This window comes from Triticum dicoccoides, chromosome 2A (genome assembly GCF_002162155.2).
Source record: "Triticum dicoccoides isolate Atlit2015 ecotype Zavitan chromosome 2A, WEW_v2.0, whole genome shotgun sequence".
In the NCBI taxonomy this organism is placed as follows: Eukaryota; Viridiplantae; Streptophyta; class Magnoliopsida; order Poales; family Poaceae; genus Triticum; species Triticum dicoccoides.
This window is the reverse complement of record NC_041382.1, coordinates 604,626,113-604,653,217: the sequence shown is the minus strand read 5'-3', so window position 1 is coordinate 604,653,217 and position 27,105 is coordinate 604,626,113. Positions and strand designations below refer to the sequence as shown.

At 43.7% G+C, this 27,105-nt stretch overlaps 4 protein-coding genes and 1 non-coding gene across 12 annotated transcripts; 1 reads left to right on the top strand and 4 right to left on the bottom strand.

Moving 5' to 3' along the window:
- Nucleotides 1-300: 300 nt before the first annotated feature.
- On the bottom strand, nucleotides 301-374 carry TRNAT-AGU. The gene has a single exon. It is a non-coding gene; the product is annotated as a tRNA-Thr (tRNA).
- A 714-nt stretch (nucleotides 375-1,088) lies between these two features.
- On the bottom strand, nucleotides 1,089-3,084 carry LOC119355645 (ergosterol biosynthetic protein 28-like). The gene is made up of 3 exons (XM_037622482.1): nucleotides 2,858-3,084; nucleotides 1,728-1,934; nucleotides 1,089-1,355 (listed from the first exon to the last, which is right to left on the bottom strand). Exons 1-3 carry the CDS (start codon nucleotides 2,997-2,999, stop codon nucleotides 1,276-1,278), a joined length of 429 nt encoding a protein of 142 aa, XP_037478379.1. The 5' UTR covers nucleotides 3,000-3,084; the 3' UTR covers nucleotides 1,089-1,275.
- A 6,344-nt stretch (nucleotides 3,085-9,428) lies between these two features.
- On the top strand, nucleotides 9,429-11,335 carry LOC119355642 (protein TOO MANY MOUTHS-like). The gene has a single exon (XM_037622474.1). It carries the CDS (start codon nucleotides 9,712-9,714, stop codon nucleotides 11,167-11,169), a length of 1,458 nt encoding a protein of 485 aa, XP_037478371.1. The 5' UTR covers nucleotides 9,429-9,711; the 3' UTR covers nucleotides 11,170-11,335.
- Nucleotides 11,336-11,554: 219 nt separating this feature from the next.
- On the bottom strand, nucleotides 11,555-17,457 carry LOC119355643 (protein WHAT'S THIS FACTOR 1, chloroplastic-like). 7 transcript variants are annotated; one of them, XM_037622479.1, is made up of 4 exons: nucleotides 16,018-17,457; nucleotides 15,770-15,851; nucleotides 12,792-12,968; nucleotides 11,555-12,037 (listed from the first exon to the last, which is right to left on the bottom strand). In XM_037622479.1, exon 1 carries the CDS (start codon nucleotides 17,396-17,398, stop codon nucleotides 16,148-16,150), a length of 1,251 nt encoding a protein of 416 aa, XP_037478376.1. In that variant the 5' UTR covers nucleotides 17,399-17,457; the 3' UTR covers nucleotides 11,555-12,037; nucleotides 12,792-12,968; nucleotides 15,770-15,851; nucleotides 16,018-16,147. The 7 variants fall into 7 exon arrangements, with proteins under 7 accessions (XP_037478376.1, XP_037478377.1, XP_037478378.1 ...); XM_037622480.1 differs by having other exon boundaries at nucleotides 15,781-15,851; XM_037622481.1 differs by lacking the exon at nucleotides 15,770-15,851.
- A 1,926-nt stretch (nucleotides 17,458-19,383) lies between these two features.
- LOC119355641 (trafficking protein particle complex II-specific subunit 120 homolog) lies at nucleotides 19,384-26,979 on the bottom strand. Of its 2 annotated transcripts, none has more exons than XM_037622472.1 (10): nucleotides 26,471-26,979; nucleotides 25,649-25,885; nucleotides 25,396-25,578; nucleotides 25,202-25,314; nucleotides 24,588-24,647; nucleotides 24,120-24,411; nucleotides 23,006-23,298; nucleotides 21,345-22,219; nucleotides 19,982-20,923; nucleotides 19,384-19,858 (listed from the first exon to the last, which is right to left on the bottom strand). In XM_037622472.1, the coding sequence occupies exons 1-10, from the start codon at nucleotides 26,882-26,884 to the stop codon at nucleotides 19,638-19,640; spliced, it is 3,630 nt and encodes a 1,209-aa protein (XP_037478369.1). In that variant the 5' UTR covers nucleotides 26,885-26,979; the 3' UTR covers nucleotides 19,384-19,637. The 2 variants fall into 2 exon arrangements, with proteins under 2 accessions (XP_037478369.1, XP_037478370.1); XM_037622473.1 differs by having other exon boundaries at nucleotides 25,685-25,885; nucleotides 26,471-26,978.
- Between the last annotated feature and the right edge of the window lie 126 nt (nucleotides 26,980-27,105).

Below are 27,105 nucleotides of genomic sequence, written 5' to 3'. Positions count from 1 at the left end.
AAATGCTGTCATTGAGAGTTGTGTGTGGATTTTGGTGAGGGCGAAGGGGAGACAAAACAAGTGGAGAAAGCAAAAAAAAGGATTGAACTAGATGTGTGTAGGAAGACAAAATAAGTAGAGGGAGCAAATAAAGATTGAATAAAAAGAATTCTCTGGTTGTGTGTGGATTTTGATGAGGGTGAAAAGGAGACAAAACAAATGGAGAAAGCAAAAAAAAATTGAACTAGATGTGTGTGGATTTTGATGAGGATGGAGGGAAGACAAAATAAGTGAAGGAAGAAAAAAGATTGAATAAAAAAATGCTTTCATTGAGAGTTGAACTCAAGACCTCCCGCTTACTAAACGGGTGCTCTAACCAACTGAGCTATGAAAGCTTACTGGTATGGTTTACTTCTGCGTTCCTTGTAGTTGCAAAATGTACCAGACAGCAACATAGGGCTGCATCTCAATCAAAAATAAACTGTTGTACATTCCAGTTTTTTTTTTTTTGCGAATGCTCTACATTCCAGTTATTGGAACGTCTAACATTTCACTAGATCTGAATCATGAATATACTCCCTTCGTCCCATAATATAAGAACGTTTTTAACACCACTTGTTTCCAATATTCAACAGCTTGATTAAACCAAGCTTCCGCAATTTCTGAATCACCCTGTAGAATGGCCTGTTCTCCTCTATCAGAATAGGAATTTCCTTCCCTTAGAACCGTACTAGAGAATTTCCTACCTCATACGGCTCAGAAAATTGCTATCTGAATTTGCCCTATCTTAACTGAATTCGATTTATCAAAAATCAATCCAATTTGTTCTTGCTAGTGTCAAAAACGCTTTTATATTATGGGACGGAGGGTAGTACAAAACAACATGCATAACTAGAACGACAAAAGCATCATCTACCATATCACCAAGCGAACAAAAACAACCAGGACCAAAGCACTGCTATTTTCGATATGCTCGTCTAGCATATTGGTGTTCCCAATATATTCACGCATACCATTCTTGTTCCTCCGGTTATATGGCAAGAGTTCAGGAAAATATTAGGTTCACATACTGTAGAACACAGGATGGATCACTAAGATCAACACATGCGTTCAAAACATACAAACAAGTTTTTTTTTCAGTGCTCATATTGATCCCTCTCAAAAAATGTGTTAGTTTGTTACAGCTCATAAAGTTCAGATTTCCACAGATGAATAGAGAACAAGTGTTGGAACCAAAACAATGCAACTGTAGGAAAATTTAAACAGAAGCTCCTTCCCCTGGTGTGCATATGCCACTCACGACTGCTTGACAGCATGGGAACCACGCGAATCCCCATGAGAATTCCACTGAAGCAGCATCCATACAATTGATGTCCCTAGGCAAACATGAACAGGTGAGTCACTCAGAAAGATTAAGCAAATAAAATAAACTTAGGAATGCATTATTTGTTCTCCATCAGTCATTAACATAACAGACTGCAATACCACCTTAGAGGCCATTTGGCCATTTGAGCAGAACTGAAGTGGAAGTACATTCTCAGATAACGTAGAAAAACTAGCTACATGCAAGCATACAAAACTAGCTCTTACATGGCAGAACTTGTAGCATCATTCTCTAGATTGGGTGCTCTACAGTAGCACCAGGTTACTTATCTAACTGTTATAAGTGCCAGTAGCTAAAACTCAAATCTTATAATGTTACAGACGAACTAGTAGGTGACAAAGGTATTCAAGTAAAGATACAGTACCTGCAAAGAAGCCAACAGTGCTAAGATTTGCTGCAGCCATGGTATGATATATCAAGTACTCCGTGAGAAAGTGACCGAGAGCATAGATGAATGACAGGAAGGTGGCTATATACAGAGGCTTGTTTTCTAGGTTGAATGCACACAGAAAACACAGTGTACAGGTTAGGAGTGTCCAGACCCCAAAAGTACGACCGTGTATTTCAGTCACTGCATGCAAAAGAACAAATGAATGTTATTAGCTCCATGATGATCGTAGTAAGGTTAAGATATTAGGGAGTATCTCAAATGAACAACTCTTGAAAAACAAAATGCAGAAGATAACAACATACAGGGCAATCTTAAAGCGACAACAAAGTCATTTATATAGCTGTTAGGTTCATAATTTCAAAGATCCACCCACTTAATACTGATTCTTCTTGAGGAACAACTATTTAGCAATTTACTATGCATCCACTTTTTGACTTGCGCCATCATCATGAAGATGACTTTTATTCAGGATATAACCACAAGACACCATCTATATAAGTCAACCCCTATTGCACCTCTTAACTCCAAATGAAGAACTCTTGACAACAAATGACAGAAGATAACAACATATTATCATGTGGGCCGTCTTAGATCCAAAATAAGTGTCAAAGATCCACCCACTTAATCTTAATGCTTCTTGAGGCACAAATTTTCGGCAATTTACTACGCATCCACTTTCTTTCTGATTTGCATCGTCATGATGATGATGACTTCTATTCAGGACATAACCACAAGACGTCGTCTATACATAAGTCAACCCTCTTAACTCTGCTAATCTGCTATTGCACGCGTCTCTTCAAATCACCAAATCCCCAGTCAACCACAGATGCAGCTACTCCAGAGTCCAGACCCCCACTCCCAAAGCTTAGGTCATACTAGGTCACTAAACAGAGAGTAAAATTCCCACTTACACATTACCAATTCCCGCAACGCGGATCCCTAAACAGACACAAACTAGTAACAGTAAATTCGCAGCAATAATCAATCTAACACCACCACCTAAGACGGACAAATCCACACAGATCAACGAGAAGCAGCCATAGGCTCCACGCGGAGCGGCGAATCCGGGCAAGCGAGAGAGGGAGGAGGGAGGGGGGACGCACTCTCAGTCTGGGAGAAGACGGCGACGCGGAGCGCCCAGATGTTGAAGAAGCCAAACCATACGGAGGCGAGGCGGAGGGAGCCGACCAGCATTAGCCACCACCCGAGCGCCGGCACGCTCTTCCTCCCGCCCTTCTCCGCCATGCTCTCCAAATCCTCCTCCGCGATCTGATGCTGCCCTCTTCTCTACGGGCGTGAATACTGAAGAAGAGTCAACTGGTCAAAATCACTTCCTCTTCCTACATTTTTTTTTGAGACAAACTTCCTCTTCCTACATTTTTTTTTTTTTGGAAAAACTTCCTCTTCCTACAAAGCCAGCTTGTTAATGCACAGCGACAGTTGCGGCCCATGTTAGTCTTGTTCACTCATGAGTACGGGCCCGTGTTAAAGCCCAGCTAAGTATCAACAGGAGGCCCAAGTCTACAACATTCCTAAAATTCGCAAAAACAAAAAAAATAGACAGTCCTAAAAAATGGTTGTTTTTTACCGCTGTTGCTATAAAGATAAAATTTGCACCTTATGGTCGATGAAATATTTCTACTAGTTTCACTGGAACTTTAATTACATATTGAACACGCGAAACGCTTGAAAAATCATATTATAGTCTTTGCATATTTTTAGAAGAAAAATGCCAACAATGTTGCAAACTTTCAATCATACTACCCGCAAAATGAAAAACGATCATATTATAATCTACATAGATCTTTGTGTGATTTTCCTGAAGTCATCATCTATTGTTGTGACAAAGCCATTTGTATTTATTATAGGACTGTCGCGATGTCTTCTTTCGCCTCGCCGGTCGTCGTCTTCCTCCGCCTTGCCAGACCATCCCACCTCAACCTCGTCTTCTTCCATCCAAGGTTGTTGAGATTGTCCTTCTCACCAAGCAATCTCCCTCCCTCCATCAGTCCCTCCTTATCCATGTGTGTGTGTGTATTCTTGATCCTGACACATGTCTTGGGTACACACGAGTACAGATTTTCACTACAACCAAACCAAACCTATCATGAAGTATATATGTTGTGTATTGACAATTTGGGTTCCGGACTTCCAATGTCTGTATTCGCAATGTGTGCTTTCTGGTTATGGTTGAGTCTCTTAGACACAATCTCTCTAAGAATTCTTAGAGAGATTGTGTGTAGAATTCTTAAAGAATGCATACACATGTATTTGTTGAAGTGTATGCGTGGATTGGCTAGCCCTTTTCATCAATTTGTATTTTTGGTCGCTTGGCTAGTGCATGAAACTTAATGTGGTATGAGAGCCCAAGGTCTTCAGTTCAAGTCCTAGCAATTTATTCAAAAATTACACACGTGAGAAGGGGTGTTTAAGTGTATAAGTGGATTGCCTAACCCTTTTATCATCAGTTTAGACTTTTAGTTGCACTAGTTGAATGCCCGTGCGTTGCCACGGGATAAAAAATAGATATGTTGACATATGGTTGTTTTAATTCGAAATATGTGTCAAAATTGATTGTATGTGGTTTGGATTCATTTAGCAAAAAACCATTGATTCCCTCCCGTTTTTTCCCTCCTAGTCTTTCTGTTTCCTTAACCATCCGCTCCTTGCACTAAAAAAATTGGTATATTTTTCCCTGCCTCAGTGCCCCACCGCCATTCTCTTTCACCCACCCTTAATCTGGCATTGTCGGCTCTAGCCATGGACTTATAATTTTTGTTCTCAATGCCGTAACGGTCACAAGCATTCTTTCACCACTTCCCCACAAAAAAATGTATTCTTTCACCACTTATGCTTCTTGCCACATCTTGGACCAATACATCCTCACATCAAATTCGGACCAAAACACCATGCACTATAGTTCACAACTATCAAACCAGTGTGGATAATAGATTATGGCAGAGAGTGCAAAATTGGGTTGAATTTTTTGGATGTCTTCTTGATGAAACATCATAAATCATGGTGACAATGTCACCCTCAATATTCCGCTCAACAACAGCAAAAGCAACCAGCAGAAAACAATTCATTTATTTACTTTCACCCATCATTCTACTCCTCGACTCTAATTTCCGCTCACTTTGTTACAACATATTGATTCTCCATTGTGATCTCACAACTAACAAAGAGACATTAAGTATACCAAACATTAACATGAATATAAATTAAGCCAACACACATTTAGTGTTTGTTTGGACAACAAGTATTAAATGCCAGATTTTGGAAAACGAGTTTTAGGGAAACCAGTTTTAGTTAGTTTTTTTGTTAGGATAAGTATATGTGGTTCCTTGTTTGGATCAAGAAAAAATATAACGTGATTATGTAGTTCTTCGTTCAGGAAGCAGCGAGTTGTATTATGTACAGATTCCGTCGAGCATCAGATTTGAGCTTCCCAACGTGCTCTTTGTTGGTTACCCAGAAGGGCGGAAGTACTAATCTACGTATGTATTCTTCCTGCTGCATGCAGTTCACCGTGCCAACCGACGCGGTGCCGACCAGGCGTTGCGCCAATGGTTCCAAGCTTCCAGCCGTCCGAGCGTCGTGGCAATGATCTTGATGGTGTCCCAGTCATCACCTTGGAACCTCTCCAGCTAAACTGGCTATCGTGGTGCTCGCAATGTACAATATTGGAGCCTGTGGTCTAAAATAGAAATTGGATTACATGCATAAGTTGTGAAGCCATTGTAGGCTACCATGTGATACCTCTCCAGCTACCCTCCCGTTGGCCAAACATTGACCGCACAAACACCCTGTTCTCATGGTGTGATATGCTCAGATCAAGCAAAGCGAAATAAACCAAGTTTCAGCTATTCTAGCTATATATTAACATAATTGATATCATAGTGAATATAGAAAGGGGTATTTTAGCAAATATGGATAGCGCTGATCACGAGACAATAAATTGATGTCAATGAAATAACAACTATTCTAGTGATTAGTTACAATCTCCACTTAATAAGTAGTTAATCAAAAGTCTTAGCGCAAAGAAATGGCATAAAAATGACTTAGGAGAGAGAAGAAGAACATAAAATAACTGGGGAACTTTTGCAGTTGATGAAAAGATTGAATGATTGATCATGATGGTACTGGATTGGACGAGGTTCACCGAAAATACTTGTAGTGGTTTTAGTTCTAATTTGAACTAACGATAACATGTGTTTTGTAACTGAGGGAGTACTCGGTAGGCATCACGGGGAATGGTTTAAAACATCACTCAATTTCATAAAGGCATCCATCGATCTAGTCAGTGCCTCGTTCACACTCGCTTTTTGCCTCACTGTTGTATGCTTCAATTCAACATGACCAAGACCAACTGGGTGCTCATCTTAACCTAAACTCAGCATGGCCGAAAGCGCATTCTTTAGTAAACTATGTCAGCTCTCTTGGATAATGAAAACCACTACCGACATTTTTTCTCCTAGCATTTCGATTTTTTTTTCAAAAGAAGCCCATTTATTTTTGGAAGGAGCCATAGTTTACAATTCTACCCGGCTTAAATGATCAATGTGAAAAAACTGCAAGTATATTCAAATAACAAGCTTGGGCTATAGTTTTGCACAAGAGGGTACTATTACTGATGAATAATGAAGCCCATACAAATATTAAAAGCATAGAACAACCCAGAAAGGAACGACTAAAAGGCACATACTAAGCATAATGTACTGAAATTGTAGTTGCATAATGAAGCCCATACAAATATTAAAAGCATAGAACAACCCAGAAAGGAACGACTAAAAGGCACATACTAAGCATAACGTACTGAAATTGTAGTTGCATAATGAAGCCCATACAAATATTAAAAGCATAGAACAACCCAGAAAGGAACGACTAAAAGGCACATACTAAGCATAACGTACTGAAATTGTAGTTGCATAAGTAAATATGGTTGGCAGATCATGTTACAGTCTACTTGTATTTAGGAACGATAACAAATATTAAAAAAGATGGTCTCTGTCTACCAGGTTTCAGTAACTTCAAATAGGTTGATCATGTTACAGTCTTGTATGCTCTCACTTGGACAAACACACATCATCTTTTTTGTACGGAGGTCAATGCAAAAAATGCAAAATATTATCAGAATTATTGTTATTTGTTGGCGAAAGATTTATAAGTAGTGTTATTTGTTTGCAGAAGGAAACGAAAGCACTACTTCTGGTAATCCTACTGCCAATATTTAAGTGTACTTTCACATCCCATATACCCCCTTCGTTCCTAAATACAAGTCTTTCTAGAGATTTCACCAAGTGATTACATACGAAGCAAAATGAATGAACCTACACTCTAAAATATGTCTACATATATCCGTATGTTGTTGTCCATTTGAAATGTCTAAAAAGACTTATATTTAGGAACGGAGGAAGTATATGATATTGCATAGTTAATCATTGGTCAGGGAACCCAACACTCCAGACTGATTAGCTCTAAACAACTAATGTTTGAAGAAACAAAGTAGTTGTTTAAGCACTCACCAGAGCCTTTGGTGCATTGAAATTTTGAATGGTCGTGCATTAGTACATGTTTGTACCATCCAAACTAAAGGTCCGCCTTGTCTTTCACAACTGCTGCATCGCCACATACCTGGTGATTCCTGCAATTTTTTCCATCCACTTCATGCCGCCTAAGAAGAAAATCAACCAGATAAGTATAGAAAATCAATCAGCCACTTCATGCTATGCCATGTTGCTTGGTGGCTTCCACCGTCATCACCAAGGTATCAAAAACACAAACCCAGCATGCTATCACAATCACATGCAATACTCATTTGAATCCCATATAACTACATCTAAGAAGACCTTCTATGTGTACATCGTTATTGTATTTACAGGAAAAAAATATTGCCACGTTGCTTGGTGGCTTCCACCGCCATCACCAAGCTATCAAAAACACAAACCCAACATGCTATCACAATCACATGCAAGACTCATTTGTATCCGATATAACTACATCTAAGAAGACCTTCTATGTGTACATCGTTGTTGTATTTACAGAAAATAAAAATATTCAGCACCATACAATATGTACTTATGCATTCTACCCTCAACAATCTTTACCTATGTCTTGTACCGTATACAAGGGTTGGATCATGAGTGAGTTAAGTAAAGAGAGGAAGGGATTTCGTCCATATGCAGGTAAACCAAATTGGCCCAAAAAAACTGAACCAAGTCAAGAAGCAAGAGAGGGTGGGATTTCGTCCTACCACCTAGTCGGAGGAGGTCGAGCCGTCGCCGCTCAGTCGAGGAGGCCGCGCCGTTGGAGGTGAAAGGCGCTGAGCGCTGGATCCGTTGCCTTCTGTCCATGTTTGTCCACGCGGAGGGGATAACGCCGGTGTACTGGCTCGCGGTTCGTCGGCGGCACCTGAACAGCGATTCAGCAGCAGCATAAACCACCGGTGCCCCTATGGTAGCAAGCAGGCGTTGAGCTGGCACCAGCAGAAGGGCAGCGACACCGCCGCCAAGGATGTGGTGGTGGTGTTTGGTGTCCACAGCATGGGGGGCTGTAGTATGGAGGAGATCTACACCGTAGCAAGGGGAACGAGATTTGGAGAGGAGATCTCTGCGGCGACATGGGGAGGAGAACGGAGTGGGAGAGGAGATTGGCGACGGTGGCTGCGGTTGGGAAGAAGTATGGGTGTGGGGGAGATTGGGTGTGCGTGAGTTGGCTTCTGACGGTTCGATCGTGGGGAAGAAACGTGGGACGTCGACAGACAGGCCGTGTGACTGGGTTACATTGGGACGGTGGGCTTGGATTTTTGGGATGATGCGGGCGTGGCCCACTGCGCGATGGTTGTCTTGTCGTATGAAGGGAGGTGGGGATCGAACGAGGTCGAACCATCACGACGTTCGATCCCCCTTTAATAGTAGAAATTGGCTAGTGCATGAAGCTTAACGGTATTGATTTCTTGTGCAGTTATACTTAGTCTCTAAGAAGAATTCTAAATACTTAAAGCATGTTGTGGTGCTTGAAATTTGTAGGTAGATCATCGGGCATCAGAGTCGAAACCAAACCAAATCGACTCATGCATTATCTAACCGAAATTTGGATCCATTTAGCTCCACAGGACCAAGCTCGGAGTTCTAATAGGACTTTGAGACTAATCCTCCGAGCTGAGAAGTACTCCCTCCGTTTCAAATTACTCGTTGTATGAATGTATCTAGAACTAAAATACATCTAGATACATTCATACATGCGACAAGTAATTTGGAATGGAGGGAATAGTTGCAAAGAGGTTTGATATGGTCAGGCAGATGCCCCATTATTATTCGTAAACAAGATAAATTTAGATCCTTTTAAAAAAGGAAATTTAGATTAGTTTGATGGTGTCAATGTGGTATCTCTCGACTAAAAACCAATTTCTTCCAAGGATTCCTGATCAAGTCCTTGTAAGCGAAGGCACCTTTCCCCGTGTGAAAAAAGGAAGAAGATGCTGCTTCGGCTTCCGTTTCTAGCTCTGCTTGAGTCGCTTCGTCCGTTTCTCTGATGTGGAATGTCGCTGAGTCAGATCGCAGATCTCTTCTCACTTTCGGAGTAGTCCATCGACGCATTTCAATCTTTTTCTGGAGTTATCGATTCACGTCGCTGAAGGCTGCACCAAAGGAAATGGAGTAGTAGTAGTAGTAGAGAACCTGGCGGCACACGCTCGATGGATCGACCCGTAGCTGTCCCGTCCATGCCACTGACGAACGGCGCAGTGCGTTTGTCTCGTTCCGACCGATTTCCCGTGAAACCAATTGAATGCAAGCGAATCCTCACTTCATTCACTCCGCTTCTCCCCCATCCCGTGACCAACATTTAATCATCACCCAGCATTTAATCTGCCCCTCTGACACTACAAAACCTGCGCAGCCTGCCACCTCTTCCCCTCCATCGCCCAACGATCGCGCCATTCCCGGTGCATGCAAAGATGGCTTCGCCGCTGCTGCTGCTGCTGTCCGCGCTGACGCTGGCCGTCGTGGTGGCGGCGCCGTGCCGGGGCGAGTTCACGGTGGTGGTGCCGGACGCGGGGGCGCTGGTGGACGCGCCGCAGCCGGGGTTCTCGGACCGGGCGCGCACCGACCCGGCGGAGCAGCGCGCCGTGCTGGAGGTCATGGCGGCGACGGGCAACGGCTGGGCGTCGGGCATCGCGGACGTGTGCCGCGGCCGGTGGCACGGCATCGAGTGCGTGCCCGACCGCGCCGACGTCTACCACGTCGTCTCCCTCTCCTTCGGCGCGCTCTCCGACGACACCGCCTTCCCGGCCTGCGACCCCGCGCGCGCCGCGCTCTCCCCCGCCGTGCTCGCGCTCCCGCACCTCCGCTCCCTCTTCTTCTACCGCTGCTTCAGCGCCAACCCGCAGCCCGTCCCGGCCTTCCTCGGCCGCCTCGGCCCCGCCTTCCGCTCCCTCGTGCTGCGCCAGAACGGCCTCGTCGGCCCCATACCGCCCGAGATCGGGAGCCTCTCCGGCCTGCGCGTGCTCGACCTCCACGGCAACCATCTCTCCGACGCCATCCCGGCCACCGTCCAGTCCTTGGGCCGCCTCCAGCTGCTCGACCTCAGCTACAACCGGCTCGCCGGCCAGGTGCCGAACCTCAGGTTCCAGCAGCTCAGCATCCTGGACCTCAGCCACAACGCGCTGCAGGGCCGCGTCCCGGCGAGCCTCGGGCAATGCCGGTCTCTGCTGAAGATCGACCTCAGCCAGAACCGCCTCGCCGGCACGATTCCGGACGCTCTCGGCGACCTGCCCGACCTCATACTGCTCGACCTCAGCCACAACGCGCTGTCCGGCCCGATCCCGGCGGCGATCGGCAGGCTGTCGACGCTGCGCTCGCTCATCCTCGGCGACAACCCGATGCAGTCCTCGACGGTCCCCGGCGACTTCTTCACGGGGCTCAAGGCGCTGACCACGCTGGTCCTCTCGGGCATGGGGCTGGGAGGGTCGCTGCCGGAGTCCATCGGGGGCCTGATCCAGCTCCGCGTGCTGCGCCTGGACGGCAACGGGTTCACCGGCGTGATACCGGCGAGCTTCCGGCGGCTGGAGAAGGCGAGCGAGCTCCGCGTGGACGGCAACCGGCTCGTGGGGCCGATCCCGTTCGGCAAGCAGATGATGTGGAGGCTGGGCAAGAAGCTGCGCGTCGGCGGCAACGAGGGGCTCTGCTACGACGCCAAGCAGGAAGGGCTGGAGGGCGCCATGGCGCTGGCCGGCGTCGCGGACTGCGGCAGCGTGGGGAGCGGCGCCACGACGCAGCACTTGAGCTGGGAGAGTAGTGGCGGTGCGACGGCGACGGCGAACGTGACGTCGTCAGCCGCAGATTCAAACTCTGGCCGGGGTGGCGGCCACTTTTTCTTGGTCGTTTTGGTGTGTTTGCAGCTTGCATTGTTGTAGGTAGAAGAAGAGCTGTGGCGGTTGATTGGTGGTGCAGAGTTTTTTTACACCGAGAAGAATAAGGAACTGTACAAAGCGTTGTTGCTGATTGCGGCTTTTGCCCGCTGTAGCCAGGTGAACAAAATTGTTTCCAGAGATTTTTGAAAAAGCATGTCTTTTTTCGGCTAAGTTGCTATGATTATTACCCACGACGAAAGATTGATGGATCAACCGCTCTGACATGAACATCCGAATACGCAAAGCTTGTGCATCCCTCATCATGCTCATTATTTGTTCTAATTGGAATGAAAGAAATGCACGAGTCTTTCACATCAAGCCTTCTTGGCCAACAATCTTGCACAACAATATGAAGCTTAAAGCTTCTCTTTGTATGGCCGTGGGCGGCAAAAAAACTAGGGAGCATCATACCAGAAGATGTCCGGGCTTGTAACAAAAACACTCTATTCCCTTCGCAGTTAATACATGTGGCAAATCTTTTGCCACGTTTCAAAAAAAAAACTATGATTATATTAGGATCATATGACGTTATGATCTGACAATTCCCGTTCCACCCCCACCTCGAGTATACAGTCTTGAGCACCTTTTGCGAAATTACGAAAAGTGATTTTACACCTAATGTGGCTGCTATAACATTCCAACCTTGTGACTTTCATCAAAAACTAGATGGTAAGGGGCAACCCACTACGCCGACTACAGCTACTTTTGGCAACACGCATTCGTCTGTGTTTTAGACGTGGACATGGTCGCGTCCGCACCCGCGCCATCCTCGACCGCGGCCGTGTACAATGTCCGCACGGCTTCGCAATGGGGGCATTCCAGAAGAGTTCCCAAGGACACAAACGCCTCCACAGACACGGCCTACGAGTCCCTGCATTGAGATTGAGAGAGAAGGTGAGGATCACAAGGATCATCAAAGAGTTGAGTATCATGTTGACCACCACTATGTGGTTCACCCACATGCACAAAGGCACTTAGCCTGCACCCACAATAAAAACACTTGATTTTATTCGTTTTATAGGCTATGTGTGGATTGTTAAATTTTATTTGCCGTGGATCATGTTGGCTTGTTGAATTGTTGTGTGCTATATTTATTGTTGAATGATCTGCTTGCATGGATTTGGGGAGGAGGAATGTGGGGTGTCGTTGCCCTGCGGACAAATGGAGCTTGGGCGGCTGTTGTCCGCAAACAAATGGGGCCAAATTTGATGTTTATGGTTGGACATGCTCTTATGTGTCACAGAAAAGTATTGCTACAACATAATTTAGTGAGTACTGAGGATAACCAATTGCAAATCGTAATAGGAAGCTCAGCTGATGAATAATGGGTTAAATCCTGTAAATTGTGGTACCCTATTTGGTTGTCGATTAGATCATTATCATACTTTACCAGCCTTGTTCGCCTCGTCTTCCTCTAAGACATTAAAGAGTCTATAATGCCTGGAAATAGCGAAGCTCACACTTTTCCTCCACAAGAATTTGTAATATAACAGTGTATACAGAATCAGAAAAATCCAGATAAGAGTAAATTTAAAATATTAAGAGTAATAATATGATATAGCTTGGATTTTAATGCAACAGATAGATCATAAGTGACAATGGCAATTGGCAACAAGCAAACTTACCTTTTAATGGCATACATAAATGTTCCTTCAGTGCAGAGTACATTTACAACACGTAGTAGACAGAGATCATTGTGAGAATGGGATGTTTATACCACTCTAATAGCTGATAAGGATTCCATCGATGCAGTGTAAACATCACACATTAGTAAAAAGTCGATGAAGTGATAGTTTTGGAACCTGTTTGAGTAAAATATCAGAAGGGATTCAGTTGAGGCAAAAGATGTTGAAGCAATCTTGTCCGTTGCGCAAACATAATGATTAAATAGTTAATTGCAACAAATCATATTCAGAAACAAATGAAGTAGATAATGAAACGCTAAAGATCAGAAGGTACTTTTAAGGTAAATTATGTATCAAAAACAAACAATGATTTAGATAGTAAAGAGATCAAGCAATGCTCATGTGTTGGGCAACAGGGATTATCAGCAATTAAGAAAACCAAGTAAAGGAGTTGGTGTATCTAAGTGAATGGCGGAGTTACCCAAAAAAACATTATATTTCGGTATCGAAGCCCAGTTCCTCATTGACTTATGCACAACCTCTGAAGTTGAAGGCGAGAAGTAATTAGGAGAATAACATGTCAGTCATTACTCCATCTTCTATCTTGTTCTCTCAGACTAAAAATGTGGAGATGTCCATGTCTTTTTCAATTACATTGGGGAAAACAAACTCTTATTCTAGCAAACTAAAACTAAACCCACTAAATGCTTATCAGAGGTGCATAAATCTGAATACTGATACCAAAATAATTTGAGTGAGTGCTCAGTTCTTCTTGCATCTTATTCTAGTGAACCGACTAAAAGCCTATCCTAGTTGCAGAATATGAATGCTAATACCAAAATACTTGAGTGCTCAGTTCTTCCATTAGGTTCCATGCTATGCTATCAGATGCACTTTGTAATTTTAGAGGTAAAAAAAAAATGCCCGCCTGCAAGATGTAGTTACTAATTGGTGTTACATATAGCTCAATAGACCAAAAGCTGATCAGATTGCAGAAATTTGAATGCCTATATGAAAATACTTTGAGTGAGTGCTCAGTTCTTTCATTAGGTTCCATCTGCTGCGCTTGGCGCATGCTCCGACTACGCCAAACATCCGTGAGGCACAGCTTGCTGCCGACAGCCGCCAAGTCATACCTCCACCCCCAGTTCTGCCACACCACCTTGGAGCATCGCCAGCCCACCATCCCAGGCACCATCACCCGTCGTCCAACCTCCCTCCCTGGCCAGGGGAGGAGAGGGGGACTTGAATCTGGGCCTGCTCCTGGAGAGATGGAACAGGGGAGCTGGACTCTGCAGTGCTGGGCAAGAAGGTCCAGCAAGGCAGGCGATGGCACGAGGGCCGAGGGGAGCAGGTGGTGAAGACGTCGGAGGTGGTGGTGGTGAGGACATCGGTGGAGGTGGTGAGGACGCTGGAAGTGGTGGTGGATGGCGGCGCCTTGAAACGGCGGCCAGGGGGAGGGGGGGGGGGAGCAAACATGAAAGCAAGATAAAAGTGAGTTTCCACCGGCTGAAGGCTGCCTATCTTGCTGAGAAGCTGGGCCAGAACACTGTGGGGCCCAAGTGCCTGGGATGAAAGAGATGCTCATCCAGTAACAAAAACTTAGCTAGCCTGCTCAAGCTGTATGGTCCAGGTGGTTACACGTAACGATTTAAAAGTGCTTCTCACGGAGATGGCCTCAGGAGGCACCCAACAAGCCTGGCATAAACTTGGAGGAGATATCTACTGGGAAGTAAGAAATGAAACGAGACAAATTGTAAGCTTATGTTTACAATTAAAAGATGCACACCAAAACGGAGCCAGATTGATCAATCGAAAGCTGAGATAAGCTTACATTACAACATTAACATGTTTTGACTCAAGCAAAGCTATTTGCCAAGTTTGACTTCAGGTAATGTGCAAGCATAGGGCTACTTGCATAATCCAGATGGAGCTACAAAGGTCTGTGGTCTTGAGCCTTTTAGGGCAGAAAATACAGGCCCACACGAGAAATTCAAATGTGTGATATATATCATCTAATTTGTCATGTGAACAAACCATTGGAAATATTAACAAAACTATCATGTGTAGAGTTTGTTCAATCTGACTCTGAACATAAGTCATTTACTATCTTGCAAGACAATACTTTATACTGCCCTAGTGTCACATCTGCCAAGTTGTCTTCAGGTAATGTGCAAGCATCGGGCTACTTGCATAATCCAGATGGAGCTAAAAAAGTCTATGGTCTTGAGCCCTTGAGGGCAGAAAATATAGTCCCACTCGAGAAATTAAAATGTGTGATATATGTCATCTAATTTGTCACGTGTGCAAACCAATTGGTAATATTTAACATAACTATCATGTCTGGAGTTTGATCAATCTGACTATGAACATAAGTCATTTACTATCTTGCAAGACAATAGTTTATACTGCCCTCTAGTCACATTTGGTTTAACCACACGAACTTCCACTATGGGCTTGAATTTTGTCAAATGTGCCAATACTTACTCTATAAAATAACACCTGAATATGCTTACACCATCTACTTCCTTCCTTTTGGCCTTTCGAACTTGATTCAAAACTTAAGTCTTTGTACGATCCCAGTGCCACTTTTGCTCATGTGGTTCCAACTTAATCCCTCATAAATTGCACCAAGAATTGAACCTATATCTCTAGCATGAATATATTTGGGAGGAAAAAGGGAATTATAGATATAAATGAAGGGTAACATTGGCATTCACCTACATCCTTAGTTCTTCTGGCTAACACTAAAATACCTACAATTTGGATCGGAGGAAACAGTGATCATCTAATGGAGCATGACAGCACTTTCATCCCAAGGAAAATTTGCATTGTATTGTGTCATATGTGCCCTATAGAGCACAAACATATCCAGTCCTCAGATCTTTAACTATAAATATGTCCAATTATCTAAAGCACGGCATGATGAAAGTTTGTTATAGAGCAACAAAAAGGAAAGTTATCAGTTGTCGGCTTACAAAGAATATACTTGGATCAGAATGTTCCTATGGTTCCAAAACAGAAGCCATCAGTGTCCTCCCAGTCCAAAGGTGACTTAATCTGTCACAAAAATGGATCTCCTGAAAACTACTGACTGAAGACTTAAGTGGTAAATCATTGAAAACCCTGTCACCACAGAACTCTTTCCAAAAAGGAAGATAAACCTACATTTCAGCATCATTTGAAAAACAAAGTGGTTGAAGATTAACCTCGTATTATTTATTACCTGCTAACTAAGCCATCTTCTTACTGGCTGCCTAATGATCACATTCGAATCTGTCAAAACATCCAATCTCCTTGCCACTGTTCTTTAGGTCCCATTATCATAGAAGCATAATGAACATCACAACCACCACTCACAATGGCTCTCTTCCTTCTGATTCTACTTGTGCATAATCATATACTTCATCTTCCTCTGACCCCTCCATATCTCTTTCCTCAATATTTGTGTCAACTTTGGCACCCCTGTGAATTGCATTTGCCCTCTCTTTCTGCAGCATCTCATTCCTCCTCCTCAACTCCTCCAAATACTTCTTATGGCCCTCATCCATGATTGCCACGAACCTCTCCTTCAGCTCAATCATAGGATCCCTATCCACAAGCTCTCCATTTTCGTCATACGCCTCCCTCAATATCACCGTCTTAATGCCACCCTTCAATGAAACATAGAATATCCCCGGGTGTCTCGTGAACGCGTTAGAGAACGCATTCGATAGCCTAAACTCATCGCAGAACTTCCCTATGATTGGCACCGCCATCCTCCTTTCAACTGACAAGGACAATACCTCATGTAAAACACCAATCAACCTCTTCTCTGCCTCTGGTGATGCCGGGTGAAGCCCGAAAGTGTCGGCATATGGTGACACATACGGCAGCTCAAGCCAATCCCTCACCCACTCCCTCATCTCCTTCTTGAGGTAGAACCCCTTTGGCAATTTGACTGTAAAGTTGGGCCTCGGCCGTATGCCAACAACATCGGCCTCCCTGTCCGCCCTCAATTCAATCGCGGACTTCGCGAGTCGGTCGTCCCAGGAGGCGAGCTCCAGGAACGCGTCGCCGGACGCGTCCGGCCCTGGGTCGCCGACGAGGCGGAAGAGATCGGGGTGCCTCGGGACCAGCGAGACCAAGAAGTCGTCCGGGAGGCCGAAGACGCGCTTGGCAGCAGCAATCTTTGCGACCGGCAGCGCGCGCGTGGAGGACATCATGAGGAGCTTGGCGAGCCTGGCGGCGAGGAGCGGGGAGTGGGCGGCCTGGAGGCGGGATGCGAATTCGAGGAAGGAGGCGAGCTGCGGGGACGGGGAGGCGACGGGGTCGGGGGGAGGGGAAACGGAGAGGAGCGTGGGGTACCGGCGGAGGAAGGTTGCGACGTGGACCGGGAGGCGGATGCGCTGGCGGCGCTTGGAAAGGTAGCGGAGGAGGAGGCGGCGGCCGGGGGAGAGGAGCACCTCGCGGACGAGGCGGGACGCTTGGTGGAAGCGTCGGTCGCGGTCGATGGACGCGTCCAGGACCGCGTCCCGGCGCCACGGGACCTTCAAGGAAGATATGCGGCGGGCCGGGGGAATGAAGCGGAGGCGGTGGGCGGCGGCGGCCGCCGCCCGGAGGAGCATTTGTGGTGGGGGTTTACGGTGGTTTCGTGCGGGAAGGTAGGAGAGACCGAGAGAGTGAGGAACTGATTTCTAAACCAGCTATACGCTTCCCTGCCCAGTTTACGGACTTCTCAAGTACGTGCCTGAGGCAACTTCAAAAAGGAATTGGTTTAAAGGATTTATAAGAACTTTTGGAGGATAAAAATCCTTAGGATTTTTTCCCTACATTGGTTGTATGATTCATAGAATTGAATCCTATAGGAATGTTTTTTTCTCAGAAATCTGTTACATTTCATTAGAAAATTCCCATCAACTCCTCTTTCAAAACACATTTCATTTTGTTTGTAGTGCGATCAAACACACTTTGGTGCAAAATCCGGTATGATCTGATTGGACATGCCACTGGAATCATGTATTTTCCTATTCATGTGTGTTTGTTGATCAAAGAAGGGAAGACGAACGACATAGATTTACTAACTGAAAATGTCGGGAAGGAAGGATATAGATTCACTAAGGGGCTTCAACAGAAAGCGGAAAACAAATCTACATGTGAGCCATAGCCAATGGTTCTTATGAAATTCTTTGAATAAATAAGCCCCACCTTATCTGTTTAGTTAATAGGAAATTCATAGGAATCTTAGGTTCTCTTTGAATTGAAGAAAAATTATTAAAAAAGGTTAGGCCTCCTTTAATTTACTGAAATTTCGTAGAAATTTTACAGGATAGGACTTCTGTAGGAAGTTCCCTTCTAGAACCCTTTTCGTTTGCTGATATACAATAATATTTGTATACAAAATTGATTCACATATTTCATATTTCAGAGAAAAGAAATTAACTTGGACTCGATGGAGAAAATCCTAGCGTGTGAACCAAATGAAATCTCTTTTCTTGTTCGTAATCATAGGATCTAAGATACATGTCATCTCACTTCTTATAGTTTTTATATTCCTATGAACTAAAGGAAGCCGTTAAGTGCTCTTATTGAAAAAAAAATGTGGAAGCCCTTGGGTTCATAGGGTTGGGGTCACCAAATTCCATGAAATCCATTTAGGTGCTCCACGTTCCATAGGAATTTAACACGATTCCAAACCTCATTTTAGGGCCTCTTTGGTTCGCTGGAATAGGAAAAACATGGGAATTGGATGTCATGTCATGTTGAATCCTAAAGGAACTAACAACACATGGGTTTATTGTAGATGTTTTATTGCACCACAAAAAGGGGAAATTTTCCTGAAGGATTAGGTGTATATCATAGTTGGCATTGAAACAGTGGAAATTTTGCATGAGCTCGAACCCAATAAAAAGTTCCCAATGAAATTGCATACAAAGTAGGCCATACAAAAAAATCTTATGGTTTTTGTTCCTACAAACCAAACATGCTACACCAAGAAAAACTTCCAGGGAATACAACCCGCAAAATTCCTATAAAATTCATTTGAACCACACAAACCTCTTATGTGTTCTCTAATACTATAGGATTTCATGATACGTGACATCTAAATCTTACGCTTTCCTATTCATGTATTTTAAAGTTCCTGCTATCCAAAGAGATCTTTAGAGGATTATGTTCCTTAGGAATTTTTCCTATAGAGCTTGTGGTTTGTAGGAATATAAACCATAGGAATTATTCTAATGGTCTTCTTTGCTTGCAATCCCAAAGGAAAATTTTAGGTCCAACTACATGGAAATTTTCCTCTCCCTGACAACTATGACATGCATCTAATCTTATCTTATATAAAAATAAAAGTTCCTGCACTTTAAATGTGGTGCAACCAAACAACTTCTATTACAGATTCTCATGTTTTCAGTTCCTATAGGATCAGTGTGACATGTCATCCTAATCATGTGTTTTTCCTATTATTGTTTTTTTTAGAATCCAGCATTTTTAGGTGGATAAAACTTTTCCTATGAGTGCAAATAAATCCCGTACAAAAGTCCTTATAGATTGCAATCCTGCGAATCATACAACACCCATGTAGCAAAATTCTGAGAATTATAATCCTCCCAAACAAAATAAAAATTCGTTGAATCAAAGAGCCTACAGGCTACAGGGCAGCTAAGGGCATGTGTAAGTTCACCGTATTAATCTCGGCGGATGCTTTTACACTGTACACAAACACAATTGTATTACAAAGGAAGCCTCCAAGTAGCTCAAATAAATCACAAGTGTACAGGGGAATAATGCTCTTGTACATGATTTTCACAGCTGCACATGTCATGGTGAAATCGCTGCCTCTAAACTACACCAAAACAGTGTTTGCTACTCTGTACCAACTACATGGATATGGAATGGGGATCCGCGGCATAGAATAGGTTCATCTGGGGACTCTGCCTTTGCCCGAGCACGAAGAACATCCGTGGCGTCAATTATAACAGAAGAAGATTGCAGCGAGTAGTCTCCAGGGACTAGGAAGTAGACAGAGAAAGGATGTACCACCTCCTGCAATGGTGGAACCTCCAACTGTATGTCGTTAAGAACACCTACACAGAAAAAGGAACTTGTCAGTGTAGAACAGATGCTGAATAATGTAAAAACAATACTATTCCTGAACACAGATAATGGTAAAGAAAGAAAATGGGCTATTATACAAATAAGTGAATTACCAGCCCAGAGGACGGTTGCACTGTTTTCTTCGAAGCAATTTTCTCCTGCAACATCTTTGCATGAAATGCTGAGGTTCATCTGAATAATTTCCTTCGTGTTGTTCCGAATTTGAACTTCCATATGGGTCATTTTATGAGCTGATATAGGATCTTTACACCTCAGAACATTCTCACCGGCAGACGGACCAACATTCTCATCAGTAGAATGGTTGGAATCATTAGCAGGCTTGGCATCCTTAGCAAGTCTAAAGCTAAATGTCAAGGGATCAGGCAACAATATGTCCAATATAGACGCTTGTAATGCTGCCTGAATAGCATCTTTGATATTCAGCTCACCGGAGCTATTTCTCCCAGAATGCCACCTCACTTTTATTTTTGAAATCAAGTTGCTGATAGAAGCGTTCAACTCTGCCTTGGCATTCTTTTCTGCTATGGTGGCAGCTTGGGACCCAAGTTGCTCATCGCTTCCGTTTTCCTTTACAAAGAAGGAAGCATCAAGAACAGGTAATTTGAAGTGCTCAAGTGGTATGAGAACCCTGGCAGAATAGTCACGGTCAATTCTGGTTTTGTGACAGGCCACATCAGCAGTGTTATCTTCTGGAACACTAGTCCCATCCAAATGTACAGAAACATCGACATCAAAAACAACATCCGTAGGGTTGAAAAGCTCGAGTTCCAGAAGGCGGAGGCCCCAACTTCCTTTATAGGGATCAATCTTCAATAAGCTAATGTCATTATGCAACATATTACTTTCATCACTTGTATTATCTTTTCCACTGACAGGTCGCAAGTGTGCTTCACTAAACCGGGCAGGTATTTCCATGGATAACAGGCGTGCTCTTACCAGGCACATGCCCTGTACAACACAGATATTTAATGGAACAGCAAGGCGTCTTCCAGGTGGGAGAGAAACCTCACCATTACCTTTGGCCGCTGAAGGACCTGGAGTAACAGAAAGTAGAAATTTAGTCTCAAACGAAACCATGAAACAAAAGTTATGAGGATATCTACAACAGGTCACAAAGACAAATCTTCTCCACATGCCATCTGTATATGTTCACAGTAGTAAAGTAGTAGGTCAATGGTAAACATGATTACTAATTTAAGGAAGCAAGCACTACAAAGAAAACATCAAATCAAGGTTGTTCGCCCATAACAAGTGACAGAGGGAAACTAGCAATTACATGGATTTACTTGTTTATATCATGCCTTAGTCATTTGGTGAGGACGATTTATGTGTTCTGATGGTATATAAAGTAGTATGAGTGCACTGGAGTGGCAAGATGTTCATTTGAGTAACTTTGATTTCACACATATTAAAGGATGACAGAGAATATAGAAGATTTAGAATCCTGCAACCCACCAGCATAGTGAATATTCAAAAAGGGATTGATTCCTTCTCTTGCTATTCTCCTTGGATTTGCAGGAGATCTGCTACCATCTGCTTCCAAATCTGCCAAGCTAAGATGCCAGGCTCTTAGTGTCACTTTAAATGTAACTTCTCCACCTGGTTTTATCGGAAGTGCAGACTTCCATGTACTATGGGCAATTGAAATAACAGAATCCTGGTTCTTCCCGGATAATGCAATATTTGCTTCTTCAACTGGCACAGTTCCAGCATTTGTCAGCGTAATTAAAACATCACGAATTTCACCTTCATATAGAAGAATAGAACCATCTCCACCCACAACGTTGGCAACTAATAAAGGAAGGGGAGGAACAATAGAAATGCTGGGGAAGTTAACACTCTTAAACTTGCTAGAGCCACAGCATCTGAAAGGATCAGAAAGAACAAGCCCTTGTGCAGCTCCAAGGAGCAAACTGTCAACCTCTTTGAATAGGTGTTCTGTAATAACACCAAAACTGTGGACAATGCATCCAGGAATCGATACTTGTCCAACCTTTGTTGGAATTCCAGATAGCAGAACCAATTTGGAGGTATTTGGTGGAAGATTAACAGTAACCGGAAAGGCATCAAAATTTCCTGAATGAACAGAGAGGTAAATGCTCTCAACAACTAAGTCAAAGCTGCAGGGGTTTGCTAACTCTATCATAACTTGGACTGGTTCTCCAACAATCCAATTTATCTCTTGTTTGCTAGTCCCAGATGTGCCCCCCTTGGTGAAAGGTGTATAAATAAAAGGTCCAGAAGGACCGGCACCAATCCACCACTCCTTTTTATGTGGGTTGCGCTTTACTATGTCTCTTTGTGAAGGATGAAATGGTAAAGAATGTAACCTGAAAAAACAAGGAAATGAAAATAAGTCATCGAAAACATATACACAAGCAGATTTTGTGAGAAGCTTCTTTCTGAAACAGATGACATTTTTGGAAAGTGTACGCGCACTTTTCTATCTTTGACAACTAGCATATATAGCTTCTTTCTGAAACAGATGACATTTTTGGGAAGTGTACTCCAACTTTTCTATCTTTGACGACATATAGCAAAGTAATTAGGTTGACTAAGTAAAAATGGTCCCGTTAGAGCTGTCGTGAACAATACTTTCATAATATAATATTTTTATTATTAGTACTAGTATGTTAATAAAAAAGTAACAGCCAAAGTTGCATATTGGAGATCATGCCCATGTCCAAAAACTGCATCAATTTACAAACAAATGGAGTAGTACTTATATCACCCAGGCTCTTTTTGGCATTGTGGTGGATTATGATAATCACATTGTCTAACCAGATTTTGCGTATTCTAGCATTTGGTTAACCAACTTTTTGATACTTATGTGGTAATGTTTCTGCAGCAGATTATTAAGTTCATCACATCACAGTTCAGCAAGCCTCGTTCTTGTTTTACGCGAACCATGGATTAAGAGTCCAAGGACTAGTCAAGACTAGTCTATGAGTCTCAACTCCAGGGCCGACTACACTTCAGTGTCGACTAGTCTATGAGTCGCAACTCCAGTGTCGATTAGTTATGCTTAGTCTATGAGTCTCAACCTTGGAACGACTTGTCGACTCGTAAACCTTGACGCGAACATGATAATACCAGAAAAACGATAAGTAACATGCCTGATAAAAGGAAGACATGGGTCGGCACAACGTGTGCCCCAAGGAAGCCTATCAGCAGAGTTTGAAAGAGAGCTTGCCAGCCCACTCTGACCAGCTGGGGTGATGAGTGGGTAAAATGATCGAAGAAGACGAGCCGCGGCGCTCCATGACGTGAGGGGATCCGCAGCGCGGATTGAAGACATCAATATCTCTCTTAGAACAACCATTTGAAGGGTACTCCATTGCGACTCAAACAATGATACAACAGACTGAGGGTGCGCTTTATCGGCATTGCTGTTGCTGGCACCGAGTTCCTTAAACAAACAAGGGGTTGCCAAGAAAACCATAAATACAACAGTTTGGTATATGGCATTGCCAATAAATCTAAACTAAGAAATTAACTGATCAAAATATTAGGATAGTAAACATGGTCAGCTGTTTTAACATGTGGTTATGACAAGAATATCTAAATAGTCAAGGAAAGGTGTGTCTGTTTAATAGTACTTGTTAGCATCAGTTTTATAATCCGCATATTTTTTCCTAGTCAACACGGTGTTTATTCTAATAAGCTAACTACAAATTATATTTTCAGTCCACATTAATCCTACCTCAACCAAAGAACAAGATGATAAAAGAGAATACAAGTTAATAAAGGAAAGCGTTAAAGACGCTGCAATCAACTCTCAGCTGACTTGGCAAAGTGTACTTCCATCATAAAGAACGAAAGAAGCTGCAATCAACTCTCAGCTGACTTAGCAGAGTTTATTTCCATTTTACATTTCTAGAGATGCAAACTTGGAACCTTTAGGGTACCCTCCGACCCTTCTTAGTTCAACCAAACAAACTAAATTTTCAAAAATGATGTGAATTCTGAAAATTTAGTTCATTTAGTTGAACTAAGTAGGGTTGAAGGGTACCCTGAAAGTTCCAAATTTGCATCCCTATATATTCCTATCAGAATAGAGCAAACTTAGTTGGCAGGGTTTAAACTAAGAGCAAAGCAGCAGCCAAGAAATAAAAGAAGAAGGTATGTTAGAGAAGTTGAAAATAACCTACTACAAATACACAATGCAGTAAACATAATAAATAACAATTAATCAATCCTCAGCATACTACAAGTAAGTAACAAACTCACCTTCAGTGAAGCATGATCAGGTTTGCTAGTCTTCCTGCTTTGAACATGGTATGCATTTGTAGTCATTGTTAGAACCTGCATAGCACTCATAGCAGCATATGCATTGTCTTGCTGAAGGTACAACTGTGCAACTTGTCTTGAAAAAAATGCTGCCTTGCGTTTATACCCAAGAGAGCCAAATAGTCGCGCAATTTCAATATATAGTATCAACCGGTCACTGGCATCAATCAGAGCCTTAGCGCCATCTGCAGCACCCATTAATAAATCTGACACCTCCTTGGCAACTTCACGTCTAATAAAGAAAGACATAGCATTTTAATCAATAGTTTTATCCTAAGCACAGAATACATCATTCCATAATAGAGAATTAGAGATATCAGGTTTGCTCATTCCATAAGAATTAACTGCAAATCAGTCACAATAAAAGTAAACTGGCTATGCAACTCATAGCTAAATGGGACAGCTCACCTGCACAAATATCTTGCCAACTTCAATGCAGCTTCAAGCTCAAAGCTCACAGGTGAAACTCTAAACAAGACATACAGCTCAGTGTTAGTGCGTTAAGTAAAATCACCAAGTAAAGAGCTCAATATAACATGCAACTGTTGGACCAGTTTCCAGTGTTGATGGAATACTAGTAAATACTACTCTAATAAACGAGCAAAAATAGGAAGGAAGGATAGAACAGAGAAACACTTTTTGAAGCCATCATGAATTTGTCAAAACCAGACAAAAAATAATGGCCAACTTTTTTTCAAAATAGCAAATGCCCTGGTGAAATAAACAAATAACTTTTTTGTATGGTTCCTTCAATGTATCAGCAGATCATAAAAAACGATACAATGAAAGTACTAAAATCTTCTCATATGTAATTCTTGAAAAGCAAAAGGGGTTCACTTTATGTAGAATGTAATAACTAAAAGCAAGATGTTCGTACATACTCCCTCCGTCCCATAATGTAAGACGTTTTTTGACACTAGTGTAGTGTCAAAAAACGCACTAGTGTCAAAAAACGTCTTACATTATGGGACGGAGGGAGTAGAAATTATCAAATTAAGAAAGATAACACGCCAATTCAATACCTTTGAGCATTATCTTGTAAAGTTGCTCTTCTGTACAGCTGGATAATGGTATAATAACGATACTTCACTTCATCTTCCAAAACAGGATCACTTTGGCCCATCATCCTATCAACCTGATTAATGCCCCCAAATCAGCCCCTAAACAGCTATAAGAATGATGTGAATTTCCAAAACTCGTAGGCATGAACACTCACCACTAATGCGCAGACACTACCTTCGAGTGCCCCAGCATGCCAGAATACATCCCCTGTCAATCTTGCAAGATCTATTGCTGTGGTGTAGTGTGCATTAGCATCAGCAGGTGATCCAGCCAATAAGCAATAATCTCCTATTATCTTTTGTGCACGGCCCAGCCTTCTTTTTTTGGCCTTGATCACCTAGAAAATATAGAAGTATATTGGCTTATATAAGCAATAGAATAGCGAGTCATTTACATCATCAACATACACTGGTCAAAATACTCGGAACACCTAAAGTATGAACCTCCTCTGAGCCAAGACTGGATTGTGAGTCCAAAGGTGTCTTTAGAATAGTTCCTGTGGATTCTGCACGTAAGACCCATTTCTCAAACTCCATCAACAATGAAGCGGCAAGATCTTGGATCATTGTAAGCATATGAAGTTCCAGTGATTTCTGATCGGAAGGAGGGAACATAATAATGCCATCCTTCCTTTCCTCTAGCAACTACAAAAGACAACAATGCAAACATCAGTTAAAGTAGAGCAAGAAGCGGTAAAAAAAGGCAAGACTAGAAGGGTCATCACAACACTGGTGCAATCAGTAAAGTTTTAATTACACAGACCGACATTTCAAATTTAACCATCAGCGCATCAACACTATATATTCTGCCTCTGAAGTAGCAGTAAATAATGTCATTCCTTCCATCCCGGTTACCTGGGTAAGTTCCAGGTGTCTTGGAATGGGTTTTTTAGCATGGTGATTTCCACCCTGGGGGTGGCTTGGGCCTTGAAATGCTAGTGGAACGAAACTAGACAATCGAACTAATTACCATCCCTCGAGCTAGAATTGGTGTATATTACTGTAGTTCATAAGTGTGGATTACATGATCACTTAGATCTCGGGTCAGTTTAATTGTAACAACCAAAGAGCAAGAGCCATAGGAATACTCGCCCAGTAGAGCGACTAGCAACCAAATGATGAACTGGATCACCCAGATGGGCGGCTGCTGAGCTGCGTGTGTCGATACAAACGGCGTACGTCATCCGGGGACAGAGGCTCGGGAGGAGATGCGATCGGGGCAGGCAGTACCTGCGCGTCGGTGGGGCAGAAGGCAAAGCAGCGGCTGGCGAGCGCGGAGGGGTAGGTGCGCGAGGCGTCGAGGAAGTCAGCGGCGACCCTGGCGAGGTCCGGGGAGGAGGGGAGGTGGCAGATGCCGACGACGGCGAGCACCTTGCGCGAGGACTGGAAGTCCTCCCAGGGCGAGGGCACGCAGCCGCCGAGCACGAACTTGAGCCGGAGGCAGCCCGTGTCCCAGGGCTGGTGCGAGAAGGGGCTCTTCTGGTGCTCCGAGTAGTAGGGGCGCAGCGAGGCGAGGTCGACGCGCGCGTGCGCCGCCACCAGAGCCGCGTAGTCCCGCAGGCACTGCGGCGGGATCGGCCCGCCCACCGGCAGCACCGCCACCCGGATGGCCGACCCGGACTCGATGCTCAGCCCGGGCTCCATTGGGGAGGGGGAGAGGGAGAGGGAGAGCTCGAGATCTGACGACGGAGCAGGTCGTGTGTCGGGGAGGTGGAGAAGGGAACAGAAATGTTTGCGCTGTCAGGCGAGATTTGATCCGTCGATCTAACTCGCCTCTCTGGGCCGCGACTGGAGGAGCTAGCGCTCTTGTCGGGCCATTCTCGGTTGAATCTGCCACTGGCCCAGCCAGCCGAAAGCTTCTCACA

Coding starts and splice junctions, on each gene's coding strand:
- LOC119355641 (XM_037622472.1), bottom strand. CDS start 26,884: ATGGAGCCCGGGCTGAGCATCGAGTCCGGGTCGGCCATCCGGGTGGCG. Junction 25,886..26,470: donor TCTGCCCCACCGACGCGCAG/GTACTGCCTGCC, acceptor TGTCTTTTGTAG/TTGCTAGAGGAAAGGAAGGA. Junction 22,220..23,005: donor CCATGTCTTCCTTTTATCAG/GCATGTTACTTA, acceptor TTGTTTTTTCAG/GTTACATTCTTTACCATTTC.
- LOC119355642 (XM_037622474.1), top strand. CDS start 9,712: ATGGCTTCGCCGCTGCTGCTGCTGCTGTCCGCGCTGACGCTGGCCGTC.
- LOC119355643 (XM_037622479.1), bottom strand. CDS start 17,398: ATGCTCCTCCGGGCGGCGGCCGCCGCCGCCCACCGCCTCCGCTTCATT.
- LOC119355645 (XM_037622482.1), bottom strand. CDS start 2,999: ATGGCGGAGAAGGGCGGGAGGAAGAGCGTGCCGGCGCTCGGGTGGTGG. Junction 1,935..2,857: donor CGTCTTCTCCCAGACTGAGA/GTGCGTCCCCCC, acceptor TTTTGCATGCAG/TGACTGAAATACACGGTCGT. Junction 1,356..1,727: donor CACTGTTGGCTTCTTTGCAG/GTACTGTATCTT, acceptor ATGTTTGCCTAG/GGACATCAATTGTATGGATG.